Source organism: Rhizophagus irregularis, chromosome 4, assembly GCF_026210795.1.
Source record: "Rhizophagus irregularis chromosome 4, complete sequence".
Classification (NCBI taxonomy): Eukaryota; Fungi; Glomeromycota; class Glomeromycetes; order Glomerales; family Glomeraceae; genus Rhizophagus; species Rhizophagus irregularis.
This window is the reverse complement of record NC_089432.1, coordinates 2088012-2104325: the sequence shown is the minus strand read 5'-3', so window position 1 is coordinate 2104325 and position 16314 is coordinate 2088012. Positions and strand designations below refer to the sequence as shown.

The window sequence follows — 16314 nt, the reverse complement described above, 5'->3', positions numbered from 1 at the left end:
GGTCATTTTGCTGGTTAGATTTAACATCGTGGCACACACACGAACATTTTTTGTAAAAAATTCACTATCTACGATATCCAGCAAAAAACCCACATTCTAGAAGACTATCCTAAAAAAACTCACCCTCCATCGATTCTTATTTTCTTAGGCCTGTCCACCGGTTCATCTACAGTACTTCCACTATTTTCGTCTTATCTTCTTTCGCAAGACGAGCCTTCATCTTTTCATTGTTAGTGTCAAAATCCTTGACTTCGTCTTTACTTGGAACCCGATTAGAATTGTATGGTATGAACCGCAGGATCACATTTTTGGCCGCGAGTTCATTGATCACCAGATGATGCGTAATCTGTTTCCAAAAGTGGCGGTCGTCATCTTCGTCCACTTCCATCTCACCCTTGTACTAAATGTCACTATTCTCGTTAATAAAATCAACCACGTCTTTCTCAGTTACTACATACTTTAGGGCGAGGCATTCGATACACTGTTCTTTTTTATCCTTGTCCTTCTTTTTTTGGATCGCGTGGCTGATTATCTCTCCTAAGGTTATCTACTATTTCTACTAGTTCTTCCGGCTTGACCGAGGGATATATCACCTCTTTGCTAAGCTTGTCCAAGCTCCATCCATGGCGACTTTGAAGTTTATCCGAATCTACTGACCTGAACGAAAGATTTCTTTTTTGTCGCTCGAACAGCGCTTGTCACTTCCGTTGTCTATTGTCTCTCCTTTCCTTCCGCTCACACTTGGTCCCTCACTTCCCTGAAAGTCCGAAATGCCCATTTTGTGCCATCTCGTTTTTCGGCCGCCTTCAACAATGTTTCCTCCAGGTCCTTTTTTGGCTTGTAATAAGTCAGAATTTTCCAAGGCCGGACTTCGAAAATGCAATCCTAGGATATGACGCTGTTAAAGCTTTAAGATATTTCGGTTTGTCCTCTTCTACCTCTTTCATCTCTTGGTTTGATACCTCCCTCCATAATTGCCATCTATCTCTCTCTCTTCTATCTTTTACTGTCGACTTACCATCATACCATCTTATAAAACTACTGCTAACAATAATTCTGAAATTATAGTGTATTTATTATGGGAAACAAGAATAAAAACTTCCGGGAAAACCAAATGTAATTTTACTGCGGATTTATAGTAAAAAAAGGGAAGCGGAAAGAGTTCCGAAATTTCCTTATTTCACCAAAAACATAATAATAATTATACATATTTTTCAATATTCTGTATGTACAAAATATAACCATTTACTCACATGAAACTATCCACAAAAATCAGCAAATGTAACCTTTCTTCTCTCAGTTGTTTTATCTTTATACAACTACCTTTACTTTTGGTTTACCTTCAACTCTCCTTCTTGCTGTATCATTCAAATAGTCATCTGCTATTCGATTTTTTATCTCCTAAGATTAATCAGGTTAATATATATGCCAATATCAGTTTGGTTTTTATTTATGACACTTACTAATTTAAGTTTCTTATTTACTGACAAATGAAAATGCATGGAAGAGTGTGAAAGAATAATAGAATAAGAGATTAATGTTTTATTTTATTAAATTATCAATCCATTAACTTCTCTCTCTCTTCTACTTTTTCTATTTTTAGTGATTGGACTTTAGAAACTTCAAAAAGTTCATTTGATTTTATTATTTGTTTATTTTCTTTTTTTTTTTTTAGAATTGATAATTGAGATAAAATAAATCTTTGGATATGGTTTGACTTTATTGACTTTATTGCATGTTTTTTTAATAGTATGACATTTTACTAACATATTTTTCATTTTTTTTTCCTAGAGTTGATAATTATAAATCCTTGGACATGGTTTGGATCATGACTTTTTTTATCAGTACACCATTTTACTAACATGGTTTTCATTTTTTTTTCCTAGAGTTGATAAATAAGATAAGATAAATCCTTGGATATGGTTTGACTTTATTGCATGTTTTTTCAATAGTATACCATTTTAACATGCTTTTCATTTTTTTTTCTAGATCTGATAAATGAGATGCTTTTCTCTAGAGCTGATAATTGAGATATAATCTTTGGATATGGTTTGGCTTTATTGCATGATTTTTTTTAATAGTATAACATTTTAATAACATGTTTTTCTTTTTTTTTTCTAAAGTTGATAATTAAGATTAAGATAAATCCTTGGATATGGTTTGACTTTATTTGCACATTTTTTTTAATAGTACGCCATTTAACTAACATGTTTTTTCATTTTTTTCTTTCTAGAGTTGATAAATGAAAGATAAATCCTTGGATATGGTTTGAATTATGACCTTTTTTTAATAATACAACATTTTACTAACATGTTTTTTATTCATTTTTTTTTCTAGAGCTGATAAATGAGATGCTTTTCTCTAGAGCTGATAATTGAGATAAACCTTTGGATATGATGACTTTATTACATGTTTTTTTTAATAGTACAACATTTTAATAATATGTTTTTCATTTTTTTTTCTAGAGTTGATAAATTGAATAAGATAAATCCTTGAATATGTTTGGATTATGACTTTTTTTTCAATAATACAACATTTTACTGATATTTTTATTTATTTATTTATTTATTTTTTAAGGTTAATAACTGAGATAAGATAAATCCTTGGATATGGTTTGGATCATGACTTTTTTTATTAGTACAACATTTTACTAATATATTTTTCATTCTTTTTTCTAGAGTTGATGAATGAAATAAGATAAATCTTCGGATATGGTTTGACTTTGTTGTATATTTTTTTAATAGTATGATATTTTACTAACATGTTTTTATTTATTTTTTTTTTCTAGAGTTAATAATTGAGATAAGATAAATCTTTGGATATGGTTTGACTTTATTTACATGATTTTTTATTAGTACAACATTTTACTAACATGTTTTTCTTTTTTTTCCTAGAGCTAATATAAACATAGAATGAATATATTTATATTGGATGTAGTTAGAGTTCATATTTATTTGGATTGCTTAAGATTTCGGATATGGTTTGATTTTTAAAATTGGGATCTTTCTTATTATGACATTTTACTAACATATTTTCTTTATTTGGATACTGATGTGAAAAGACAATAGATAAATAAACAATATTAAAGTTTTGAACAATTTGGATGCTAAACTGAAAAATTAATTATTGTTAGTGGAGAATAATAGATGGTACTGGAAAGATTAAGAATAATTATATGATACTGGAAAGGATTAATTATTTGATACTGAAAAAAATTAATTACATGATACTAAAAAAAATTAATTACATGTCACTGAAAAAGATTAATTATATGATAATGGAAAAGATTAATTATATGTTACTGGAAAAGATGAATTATTTGATACTGAAAAAGATTAATTATATGATATTGGAAAAGATTAATTATTGGTAGTGGAGAATAATAGATAATACTGGAAAGATTAAGATTAATTATTTGTCACTGGAAAAGATTAATTATTTGATACTGAAAAAGATTAATTACATGATATTGGAAAAGATTAATTATTGATAGTTGAGAATAATAGGTTTTTGATTCTTAAAATGTTACTAGACAAAATCATTTAATGAAAAAATCTCGGATATGGTTTGATTTTTAAAATTTTTGCGATCTTTCTTATATATAACATTTTACTAACATATTTTCTTTATCTGGATACTGAATAAAAAATGTGAAAAGACAATAGATAAATAAATAATATTAAAATTTTGAACAATTTGGACGCTAAACTGAAAAAATTAATTGTTGATAATGGAGAATAATAGATGATTAAGATTAATTATATGATACTGGAAAGTTTAAAGATTAATTATATGATACTGGAAAAAATTAATTATGTGTTACTGGAAAAGATTAATTTATATTTGATACTGGAAAAAGTTAATATATGATATTGGAAAAGATTAATCATTGGTAGTAGAGAATAATAGATAATACTGGAAATATTAAAATTAATTATTTGACACTGGAAAAAATTAATTATTTATACTGAAAAAAATTAATTATATGAATATTGGAAAAGATTAATTACATTATATTGGAAAAGATCAATTATTGGTAGTGGAGAATAATAGATTTTTTGATTCTTAATGTTTCTAGACAAAATTATTTATGAAATAATCTCGGATATGGTTTGATTTTTAAAATTGTGATCTTTCTTATTATTTATATCACATTTTACTAACATATTTTCTTTATCTGGATACTGAATAAAAAATGTGAAAAGACAATAGATAAATAAATAATATTAAAATTTTGAACAATTTGGATGCTGGATGCTAAACTGAAAAATTAATTATTGATAGTGGAGAATAATAAATGGTACTGGAAAGATTAAGTTTAATTATATGATATTGAAAAAATTAATTATAAGATACATGAAAAAATTAATTATATTATACTGGAAAAGATTAATTATATTGATATTGGAAAAGATCAATTATTGGTAGTGGAAAATAAAAGAAAATACTGGAAAGATTAAGATTAATTATTTGATACTGAAAAAGATTTATTGGAAAAGATTAATGGATTTTTGAGTTACTAAACAAAATCATATGATAAAAAATCTCGGATACGGTTTGATTTTAAAATTTTGAGATCTTTCTTATTATATAACATTTTACTAACATATTTTCTTTATCTGGAAACTGAATAGAAAATGTGAAAGACAATAGATAAATAAATAATATTAAAATTTGAACAATTTGGATGCTAAACTGAAAAATTCATTATCAATAGTGGAGAATAGTAGACAATACTTGAAATATTAAGATTAATTATATTATACTGGAAAGGATTAACTAAAAAAAATCAATTACATGATACTGGAAAAGATTAATTAGTATATTTTACTGGAAAAAATTAATTATATGTTACTGGAAAGATTAATTATTTGATACTGAAAAAGATTAATTATATGATACTGGAAAAGATTAATTATTGGTAGTGGAAAATAATGGATTTTTTGATTCATAAAATGTTACTAGACAAATTATTTGATGAAATAATCTCGGATATGGTTTGATTTTTAAAATTGTGATCTTTCTTATTATTTATATAACATTTTACTAACATATTTTTTTTATCTGGATACTGAATAAAAAATGTGAAATGGAAATATACAAATAAATAATATCAAAATTTTGAACAATTTGGATGTTAAACTGAAAAATTAATTATTGATAGTGGAGAAAAATAGATGGTTCTGGAAATATTAAGATTATGATACTGATATTGGTAGTGGAGAATAATAGATGATAATACAAATACAATGGAAGAAAATATAATATTATTATTATTTTGGAATTAATTGATATTAAATTGATTTGAAAATATAAATCTTAAATGCTTTGGATATGGTTTGATTTGTATTTATTTTATATTTTTCTGTTATTTTATAATATTTTACTCACATTAATTTTTTTTATTGTTGAACAAAATGAAAATTATTTGGAAACAATGGATGAATTATACTAAAATGGAAGGCAATGAAATTTATAAATATGATATATTAATTACTGGCTGGTTTATAAAGATAATTTGAATAATTTTGTTGGATAAATTAAAAATTTTAATATTCTAGAATATGGGTTGTTTTTTTTATTTACTTATTTTTTTTTTATTAAAATAATACTTTACTAATTTGAGTTTTTTTTATTACTGGACGAATATACAATTGTTTGAAAAGAGAAATGCAATAATATGGATATGGCAAAGCAATTGAATTTCATGTGATCTATTTAGTTATTGCTGAATTGGAGCTTTATATAAAGTAAAGATTAATTATCTGGATGTGAAATATTTTTCTGATATATTTATTTTATTGCCGGATAAAATAATTGTGTGGAAGTTAGTAATAAATGGATAACAAATGAAAGTTATTATAAATCTGGATAAATGATAACTATATAATTTTCAACCACGATATGCTCAGTAAATAGAAATATGTTAATTGTTGATTTATTTGGAGATATAATATTCTATGTGGATATGGTTTGATTTTATTTGCCGTTAATTTTAATATAAGTGTATGAATATTTACCGCCTAGCAGTTAAGAAAATAATTAAAGTAACGTGATCGAAAACTATAGAATATCGTTATAACATATTTTTTACCGAATACTGGATAAACAAAGATATGGAAATAATGGATGGATAATATTGATTTTGATTTTTATATTTTTTTAATTGTTAAAGAGATGAATGAATGAATCTTTAGAATTGTTATAACATTGATCTGGATAAGCAATGGATAAATTAAAAATTTTGGTATTCTAGGATATGGTTTGATTATTTATTTTATTTATTCATTTTCTTTATTAATAAGGTATTTCACTAATTTGTTGTTTTATTACTGGATAAATATAAAATATTATTGTTGATTGTTTGGATAAATGTGGAAAGTGTGAAGATAGTGATGTGTTGAAAGAATTAATGGATTAAAAGATTTCAAGTGATAAATGTATGGAAGAACAATGGATAATTAATATTATAAAATTGGATTTGGCTTGGATAAATATAAAGATCAATTGTGACCGAGTTATTTTGGACTTCAAAGAAATGAACGAGTGAATTTTATCGAATTAGATAATTTATATAGAGTTCAAAAATATCCTAGAATGTGGTTTGATTTTTATTTCTTTGTTTGTCATTATTGTAATATTCTATTAACATGATTTTTATTGCTGGATGAATGAATAAATATTTGGTATGTGGATTGTTTGATTATTAATTTATTTAAACATATCGCTGGACAAAATTATTGGATAAGGTAAAAAACATTTGGTTACTTATTTTTTATTCTGGAGGTAGTATAATTTATTGATAAAATGGATTATATTTAACAAATGAAAAATAGCCGCCAATTGCAAAGAGCTGAATCTATTGAATGATGACGATCAGGCGAATAATGTGAATATGAATATCGTAAGTATCTCTGAAAGTTTGAATAAGTAATATATAAATGAAATCAAATTGTCTAATTATTCATTTTAACATGTTTTATATTAGCCAAAACTCTCAACTTTAATTCATATTGGTGTCAATGATGATATACAATACAAAGTATTTAAAAATTCTGAGATATTTATATGAGTTTAAGTTTGAGTTTAGTCTATTCGCATTCATTATATAACATCATACAGAGTTAATTGCCCAAGAGAAGATTTATAATAGTACCACTTAGATCATAGCTAACAAGTGAAATTAATGGAATAATATAAAATCAAAATAACTCAATAAAAACCATTTGATCTAATTAACAAAATTACAAGAATCTTGAAATAATATTTTGAAGATAAATAATAAATTATACAAATAATTAAAAATTCTATTGATTTATACTTTTAAGTACTGAAAAACTACACCGTGCCGTAATGTCAACCTTCATAATTATTTTATAATATATACAATCTGATTTAGTGCTATGTCAAATCGATAATGACCATACAAAATGTATTACAGTTAGATGGTATAAATGAGATAAACAAGCCACCACTTTTCATCCATACTTATTAACTATCGTAACTCTCCTTTAATGTAATCCTTTAATGTAATAACCCACAACAAAATATTGAAGTTGCGCTCCCTAGTTGTTCAAACGCACATACCAGAAGAAAAACAACCTACTTCAGTATTGACTTTTGCAACAAGTCATATTGATATTGATAGAGCATTATTTGTACTTTCCAAACATAATAAATTCCTTCATTGCTCGTTACTGCTAATTCCTGTAACAAGTCGCTTGAGCGGCAGTTAAACGAAATTGCTTAGTACTACATAGTTGATATGGCCTTCTGATAACTTCTTAATTAGAATTATCGTTTGAAAGTGCATCATATTATATTTTTATCGCAATAGTATTAAAGCTGTTGAGTTGGACTGGAAGTGAGATCAATTGTTGTAGAGATCATTTATTACATTACTGTTCATCCATCTAATAATAGATTCTCTTTTAGTAAAAAGAGTTACGTTGAACATATAATCATTAAAATAACGATAAATGAAGCAACTAACATTCTCCTCCATTTCACCTTCATATTGATCTTTTTCATTTATAAAAACTATGGAGGTGTTAGCAAATATGAACATACAAATTATCTAGATAAACGTCTAAATCAATACCTGCAGTATCAAGTTCTTTGGTACAAAAAATTTTTGAGTTATGTATGATCAGGATAGAACATCTGTTTTTCATTAGAATAATTCTGAATCTTTCATAAATCAAATTCTTCAAGAGAACTTGAAGAAAAATTGATCCAGATATGTTCTTATAGATGTTCAATATAAAACAAATCTCCAAGGCGGTTGATAATGTTCACCATCAAGCCAATATAAGCTTTAAAGGATTTAAAATTTTTTAATATCGAATGTGGATTCAAAAGCAAAAAATTTCTTTTAACTCACTTAGTTCCAATAATAAAGTGCAAGATCGTTACGACTTACGACTGCATTTTCCATAATATTTTGTACCAAAATTGTAAATGGCTAAAGCTATAGTATAAACGCCATTAATATCATATACTTGACGTTAGGGAGTTATTCTTTGAAATAGAATTTTATGAATTAACTCATTTTTTTCAAGAATAACATTTACCACTACTTCTCGCTTGTACCGTAAAATAGAGCTACTGAAATAAATAGTTGTGAAATGCTGTAACCGTACTTTGAGTTAATTTCTTGTTACCTGTCTCAAGAAGGTTTTGCACTATTTATTCTATTAAAGTGACGATAGTATATTCCTCGTTGCTTGCCAAGACTTTTTTTTATCGTCCCTCAATCGAAACAGCAGTAAAAATTTAGAATTTATGAAAAAATAATATTTTGTATATGTTGTATAGATGACACCAAATCGGACACGTGATTAACTCTTTTCCTGACATGTTGCCGTAAAGTATTTGTTCTTCGTAAGCGATTCTTCATGGTATCGGGAGGTTATTTTTATATACAAAACTTTTTGTGAATATATTGATTTGTTTTTAATGATTAAATGGATCTCCTACATGTTGCGGAAAAAAATTAGAAGTGATCTACCTATACATTGCAAATTGGCTTTATATAATAATTGTTCATTGCTTCATTTAAATACTGAGAAAGAGTATTTTTATATATATAAAATCAAAAATTAGTAGATGTTATTTCTATATCGAATCGTATCTTTTTTTTTTAGAAAAAAAAATACAAGAAATTTTATTATATATTGTTATTGTCTGTGGTTGTAATAGTTTTGTATTTCCAAGGCATTTATTTCGTAATCTTCGTAAGACCAAATTATACCTAGTATGAATGTAATGAATAAATTCACCGAAAGCAAGTACTTTGGTAGCGCGTGCTTGCAATCAGGCGATTACGTAATAAGATTACGGTGAATCAAAACCAACGGTAGCCCGCATTGGTCCGAGTAATGACTTGCTAATTTTCCGAAGTTATACCGTGGAGAGAAGACAAGGAGCTTACATTCGCTCGCTAGATAATTAACGTCATGATCACGGGTCACCTGATAGTTTAGGTTAAAAAACTACAGCCAAATACCGCAAATCCAAGTAGGGTGGCAATTGGAATACGGGCCGAGACAGGTTGAGTTTAAAAGACGTTTGAACTTTGTTAAGTTTTGAATTATAAATATTTAACATTCCTAGTCCATATATTCAGAAACTTTTCATCACTTCATAAGGATATAATATAAATAAAATTTCCTAAATAAGTTGTTTTATTTGAAAAGCGAACTTTTTTATTGAAAATGTCTAATAGTGAAGTAAGAAAAAGCAAAAACAGGGTTGAATAAATGATTTTTTTAAGTTTTAGTTAATTTCAGTGTATAAAATTTCTCAAATAATGTTTTAAATGAAAATAATCTAAATTTTCAATATTCGTAACACATCTTGCACAAATAAAAACTTGATATAACGGAATTTCATGTGATTTATATATAATCCGGTATATCGAAATTTTTTACCGGATATTTTTACTGGAACGGATGGTTCCGTTATATCGAATTTCACTGTGTAATAACTTACAATTCAGGTATTTTTAAATACAAGAATCCAGTTAACAAATAAATATTATATAAAATATATAAAAATAGAAAAAACAAATGACTTACAAGCTATATCGTAAATAATTTTATTAAATAAGGAATTTAATTATTTTATGTAAATATTATATTAAATAAATATCTTATAACTTACGACTTACGAGCTATATTATTAAATAATTTTTAAATAAAGTGAAGAGGGGTTCCGTTTGCAGGCCTCTAACCCTTAATATATATGGTTTGAAGTTTGCGTCCAACCAGCCAAAAAAAAAAATCATGAAAATCTTTCCTCTTTTAGGTAATTCCGGGTGAAAATTTAGTTATCATCTTTTTTGAACATTAACCAAAATTATCACCATTTCAGTCCTGACAAAATGCGGCTAATAGTAAAATTTTTTGGATGTCGTGACCTTTTATATATTTCATGATTCTTGTTGGAGTTTAAAATTAATGTAATAAACATACGAAAGAAGTAAGATAATAATGATTTTATTACGTTGTAAATTTGTAACAATTTTGGCAAAATTGTTCCTTAGATGAATTTTTCATCAATTTCAAATGCAAATTTTATTTATACTAATGAAAACAATAATGTTATAATATTTTTATCAAATACAAAGCTTCCAAATTTGAAATTGTGAAATTATGTGATTATTTGTAATTAATAATAATTTTTGTTTTATTTATTTTGAATTTTGGGAAAAATATCTATCTCACATTACAGTACATTTTAGAAGTTATTAAAAGTTGTTTTAATTATACTAAGTGTTTCTAAATTATACAAATACAGGCAATACTAAAATATCAGTTACATAACTATGATCTCTGTAAAATATAAAGCTAGCATGATGATGAATATTTTCAATTCCATCCATGTCAAAATAATTTTGCCTATACTTTATAAGGAACTTCACTTTGATCAAGTGTTGTAACCATATAAAAATAAAATATAGTATTTAATATTATAAATAATACCATTAATTTCAAGTAAGCTCTATATAGAATCACACAATTGTTCTAATCCAAATACTAAGAATACTTTTATAAAGTATTTAATAAAAAAGAAAGAGTATTTATATTGTTAATTAAGACACTTTTACGCGAGATATTCTAAAGATTATATCTCTGTTTATATATTAAATATTGAGTAATCTTTTTATTTAATTATTTATTCATATCATTCGTAAATAGTAATTATTTTCAAATCAGACCTTATGTAATATCGATATTTTCCAGAAAAATAAAATATCTATATTTAGTATCACAAGTGAACAATTAAAAAATCAATGCTGATGGTTAATTAATATTACGATTTAAGTCTCAATTATACACACTGTAGAAAATGACCTAAACTTATATAAAATGTGACTAACTACTATTATTTTTAATTACTTAATTAACAACAATATTAAAATAGTCCTTTGACTGATTTATTAGTTTAATTTAATAATCATAAATAAAATTTATGCCAATTAATTCGATACTGTATTAAATATATATTAATTTTTTGAATGAATGAAATTAATTTTAAATAGCACTTTGTTTCTTAAAGAAATATTAATAAGAATTATAAAGTACTGGCAAAAAAATTTTTGGTTTAAAACTATTCTTTTAAATATTTAAAATAAAAAACGGAAAATAGTAAATAACTGTAGTAGCGGTGATTTTATTTAAATGTTCAACAAATATTTTAAATGAATTGTTCTTTATTTCCTATTTTTAAGTCTTTCTAATCTATTTTGAGCTTCTTGATCTCCTTGTTCAGCTGATTTTTTGTACCAATAAATTGCTTTATCTATATTTTAACAGTTCCTTCATTTTCATACATCATAGCAAGATTATATTGAGCTAAACTGCTTCCTAAATCTGCTGTCTTTTGATATAATTCAAAGGCTTTTTTCTTATCAACGTCAGTTCCAATTCCATTTTTATAACAATATCCTATATTATTTATTCCATCTACATTTTCCAAATCTGCTGCCTTTTGATATAATTCAAATGCTTTTTTCTTATCAATATCAGTTCCAATTCCATATTGATAACAATATCCTAAATTATTTATTCCAGATGAATTTTCTAAATTTGCTACCTTTTGAAATAATTCAAATGCTTTTTTCTTATCAATGTAAGTACCAATTCCATGTTGATAACAATATCCTAAATGATTTATTCCAGATGAATTTCCTAAATCTGCTGCTTTTTGAAATAATTCAAATGCCTTTTTTCTATCAATATCAGTTCCAATTCCATGTTTATAACAATATCCTAAATGATTTATTCCAGATGAATTGCCTAAATCTGCTGCTTTTTGAAATAATTCAAATGCCTTTTTTCTATCAATGTCAGTACCAATTCCATGTTGATAACAATATCCTAAATGATTTATTCCAGGCGAATTTCCTAAATCTGCTGCCTTTTGAAATAATTCAAATGCTTTTTTCTTATCAATATCAGTTCCAATTCCATTTAGATAACAATATCCTAAACTATTAATTCCAGGCGAATTTCCTAAATCTGCTGCTTTTTGATATGATTCAAATGCTTTTTTCTTATCAATATCAGTTCCAATTCCATTTTGATAACAAAATCCTAATCTATTTATTCCAGACGAATTTCCTAAATCTGCTGTCTTTTGAAATAATTCAAATGCTTTTTTCTTATAAATATCAGTTCCATTAGAATAACAATATCCTAAACTGATTATTCCAAATAAATTCCCTAAGTCTGCTGCCTTTTGATATAATTTAAATGCTTTTTGCTTATTAATACAAATTCCAAGTCCAAAATAATTAAAATCTCCAAGTAAGGCAAGAGAATTTGAGTCATTTTGATTATTTAATAATAAATTATTAATTTCTTGCAAAGTTATATTACGGTTATTAAGATAGTTTAGGACTTTTCGCTTTGTTACTTCATTATTATCATTAAAAATAATAATTAATATATCATTAACTATTACATCGAAGTTATTGTTCTCAAATTGGTTACTTGATGACATCGAAGATTTTTCTATTTCTTCTGTATTCATCACATTGAAATTTTGAATAATTTGAGACAAATCTCCATGTAATGAATCAATATTTTCAGAAATCTCACCATCCAAAATTGGCTGCTGATTATTAGATGATTGTGTAATTTCATTAATTTTATTATCATTAAATAAGTGAAAGTCTTTGATAATTATATTTTCTTTTTTTATAATTTCTTTTAATTTATCAAACACTTGGTTGATAGTTGGACGGTTATCAGGTTCAATATTCCAACAATCTATAAAAAATATATATTAATTGAAATGGTATTATTTTTAAATCATAGGTTTAAATAGTATTTACCAGTATAAATTTTCATATATTCTTCAGGTGTATCAGGAATGGGGTCCTCTCTAAGACCTTGTAAAATTTCCATGGCCAAACCGAGATCTTTCAATTCATTACAAAAAGGTTGTCGTCCACTAGAAATTTCCCATAAGAGTATGCCAATACTGTAAACATCACTCTTCTCGTTTAACGAGTATACTTCTGGCTGGTTATTGTTAATATTTCTTCTTCTATTGAATATTTTTGGATCAACATAAGTAATCATTCCAAATACTTTTGATTGAAGATTGGATGATTCCTCAATCCTTTTAGAAAGTCCAAAATCGGCTAACTTAACAGTATTCTGATGGACTAATATATTTTTGGAGTGCTATTATTAAGTATAAAAAGATTAAACTAAGATAAAATGAGCATTAAATAAAAACAATTATAATAAATCATAAATTGATTAATTACCAAATCACGGTGCACGATTCCTTCACCATGTAAGCATGATACTGCATAAACCAGTTGAAATGCAAGACTAAATTTATCGTTCCAAGTAAGATTTTCAAAATTTTCTTTCAAATAAGTTCGAAGTGTACCACCGTCAGCATATTCTATTACCAACGAATATTCTTTGATTTGATTTCCTTTTAAAAAGAAAAATCCACAAGTTAATTAATGATTATATGTTAAACAATGATTATTGAAAACTTATCATATCCCTACTGAAAGTTGTGACGCCATAAAAACGGATAACATTATCATAAAAATCAACTTCACGATGATGTTGAATCTAAATAATAATAATAATAAATTATACTAGAAATGTAAATATTATAATAATTGAATCATTTTTTTTTGATATTATTATTACCTCACGAACAATTGCTTTAATTGTAGCATCATTTAAATTATAAAAAGATTTAAGTGCACAACGTTTATGAGAATCCTTCCAATCTGCACGATAAACTTTTCCGAAGCCTCCAGAACCAATTTCTTCAATATTATAAAATTGGCCAAATTCATAAAATTTGATAAGTTTTTTAGAGATTGCTTCTTCTATCCAATTACACTCATTTGAATTATTAATAAGTTCAGTGTTATTAGACATTGTTAAGTGCAGGAAAATTTTTACTGCGGAAGTTAATTTTATGGTTTTATAAAGGTAGAATTTAAAGAAGAATATACAAATATTTTTAACTATTTATAGATAGGATAGTATCACCAGACATTTCTACGTCACAGTTATGTAGGATAGATTGCACAAAAGATCGCACGAAATTTGAAATTCCTGGATAAATTTGGTAAATTGGAAAGAACATCTTTTGTAACGTATTATTTAAAATGATTTTCTTTTATATATGGATGTGAGATTTTGATGGTATCAGTTGGATAATCGCCCGTTAGATGTGTTAACTAAATAAAAGTTTAGGAATTTGTGTTTTTCTACTATCTGTAAATTATTATTTCCTCGTTTTAAAGACAAAGATTTAGTAACTTTAGTCATTTAACAGTATCTTTAAACACAAGATTTCTTACGTAAATACAAAAAATTATTATTATTTCCAAGGAATTATTAAATCTGTTTCTGTTTCTAAATTTAAATTGAACATAGTTCTTAATTGAAATGTATACTTTATCGATTTTTTGGTCAATCATGTTCTAGAACAATAGTGTATAAATCCATTGTGTACAATGTGCACGTGTGCACAATTTTCTAAATTGGATGTGCACATGTGCACACAACAGATAATGTTGAACAAAGTACATTCTGTGCAGAAAATTTATCGTTATACAAGGTATAATAAAATGATAGTCTAATTTTTCTTTTTTTGTGAGACATCACAAAATACCTAAATGATTATTACTCCTCAAGAAAAAAAGACCACAAAAAAAAGGAGTCAAAATGTTAAGAATACAAAAATTATTCAAATTAGTGATATTAAAGATAACGAAATTGATAGTAAAGAAGAAGAATTAAATGATACTACTTTGACGAAAAAAAAAATAAATATTCACGTTTAAAAAAGACAGCCTTAAATGGAATCCACTTTGGGCTTCAAAATATTCATGGTTATATGAAAATAAATGGAAGAGAAGTTTGAACGACAGTATATCAATAACGAATGATTGGCGAATTTAGGACTTGCACAATTATCGAAACATGATTCAAATTTTATATATAACGTCCGATAACTTGGATGGAAAACCGTATACTTTTGCAAGTGATATATATTGTGCGCCTTTAAACTCCGCGTAGAAGTCTCGCGCTGTTAATATTTTATTCTCATGATGAAATTTCAATACCTCGCTTCTTAAAAAAGTTACTATCATTACTACTAACATATAGTATCAATGATAATCGAAACCGTTGAGTAAGACCCGAGTATTAATATTTAGTTATGCTAGTAAATTAGCGCTTGATTCCGGTATATACCCAAAATAACAACGAATATTATTCAAATTTTAAATCGAACATTACAAATTTATGTTTTGCCATATTTCTGTATATAAATTGAAAATAAGAATGTAAAATATAAAAACCTTGTAACATATTTATCATTAAATGAAATATTCTTATAATTCTTTTGGAAAGCACAAATTTTTGATAGAAATCATTATTACTCTTAAGGAACGTCCCAAACTATAACCTATCTAGTGGCAGAAGGATAAAACATAATACACTGGATTCTCCTATCAGGATGTGTTGAATGGTGATTGATTAATGACGAACTAATGGACATTAAGATTTTAATCGGAATCTATCAATGCTAATGACATTAAATAATCATAGTATAACTCGACCAATTTTCATCCTTTTACAATTACTAGATGCCAAGTAATTGCATTTACGTTTTTATTTCCTCATTTTCGAACTCATTATATTGTCTAGATTTTAATTAAATCATTTAAATCATCGTAGAGAATACTTCTTTAATGTCATTTTCCGTATCTTTATTTTAATTTGTTTGTATCGTTACATTCCATTGACTTTCTGGTTT

At 25.8% G+C, this 16314-nt stretch overlaps 3 protein-coding genes across 3 annotated transcripts; all 3 read right to left on the bottom strand.

The window, feature by feature from the left end:
* Nucleotides 1–166: 166 nt before the first annotated feature.
* On the bottom strand, nucleotides 167–388 carry OCT59_023812 (uncharacterized protein; the record flags this gene model as incomplete). The annotated part of the gene is made up of 1 exon (XM_066134976.1): nucleotides 167–388. The coding sequence occupies one exon, from the start codon at nucleotides 386–388 to the stop codon at nucleotides 167–169; it is 222 nt and encodes a 73-aa protein (XP_065991051.1).
* Nucleotides 389–649: 261 nt separating this feature from the next.
* OCT59_023811 (uncharacterized protein) lies at nucleotides 650–972 on the bottom strand (the record flags this gene model as incomplete). Its single annotated transcript, XM_066134975.1, has 2 exons — nucleotides 650–885; nucleotides 939–972. The coding sequence occupies 2 exons, from the start codon at nucleotides 970–972 to the stop codon at nucleotides 650–652; spliced, it is 270 nt and encodes an 89-aa protein (XP_065991050.1).
* Nucleotides 973–11805: 10833 nt separating this feature from the next.
* OCT59_023810 (uncharacterized protein) lies at nucleotides 11806–14423 on the bottom strand (the record flags this gene model as incomplete). Its single annotated transcript, XM_025326311.1, has 5 exons — nucleotides 11806–13277; nucleotides 13343–13697; nucleotides 13784–13959; nucleotides 14039–14105; nucleotides 14187–14423. The coding sequence occupies 5 exons, from the start codon at nucleotides 14421–14423 to the stop codon at nucleotides 11806–11808; spliced, it is 2307 nt and encodes a 768-aa protein (XP_025176712.1).
* Between the last annotated feature and the right edge of the window lie 1891 nt (nucleotides 14424–16314).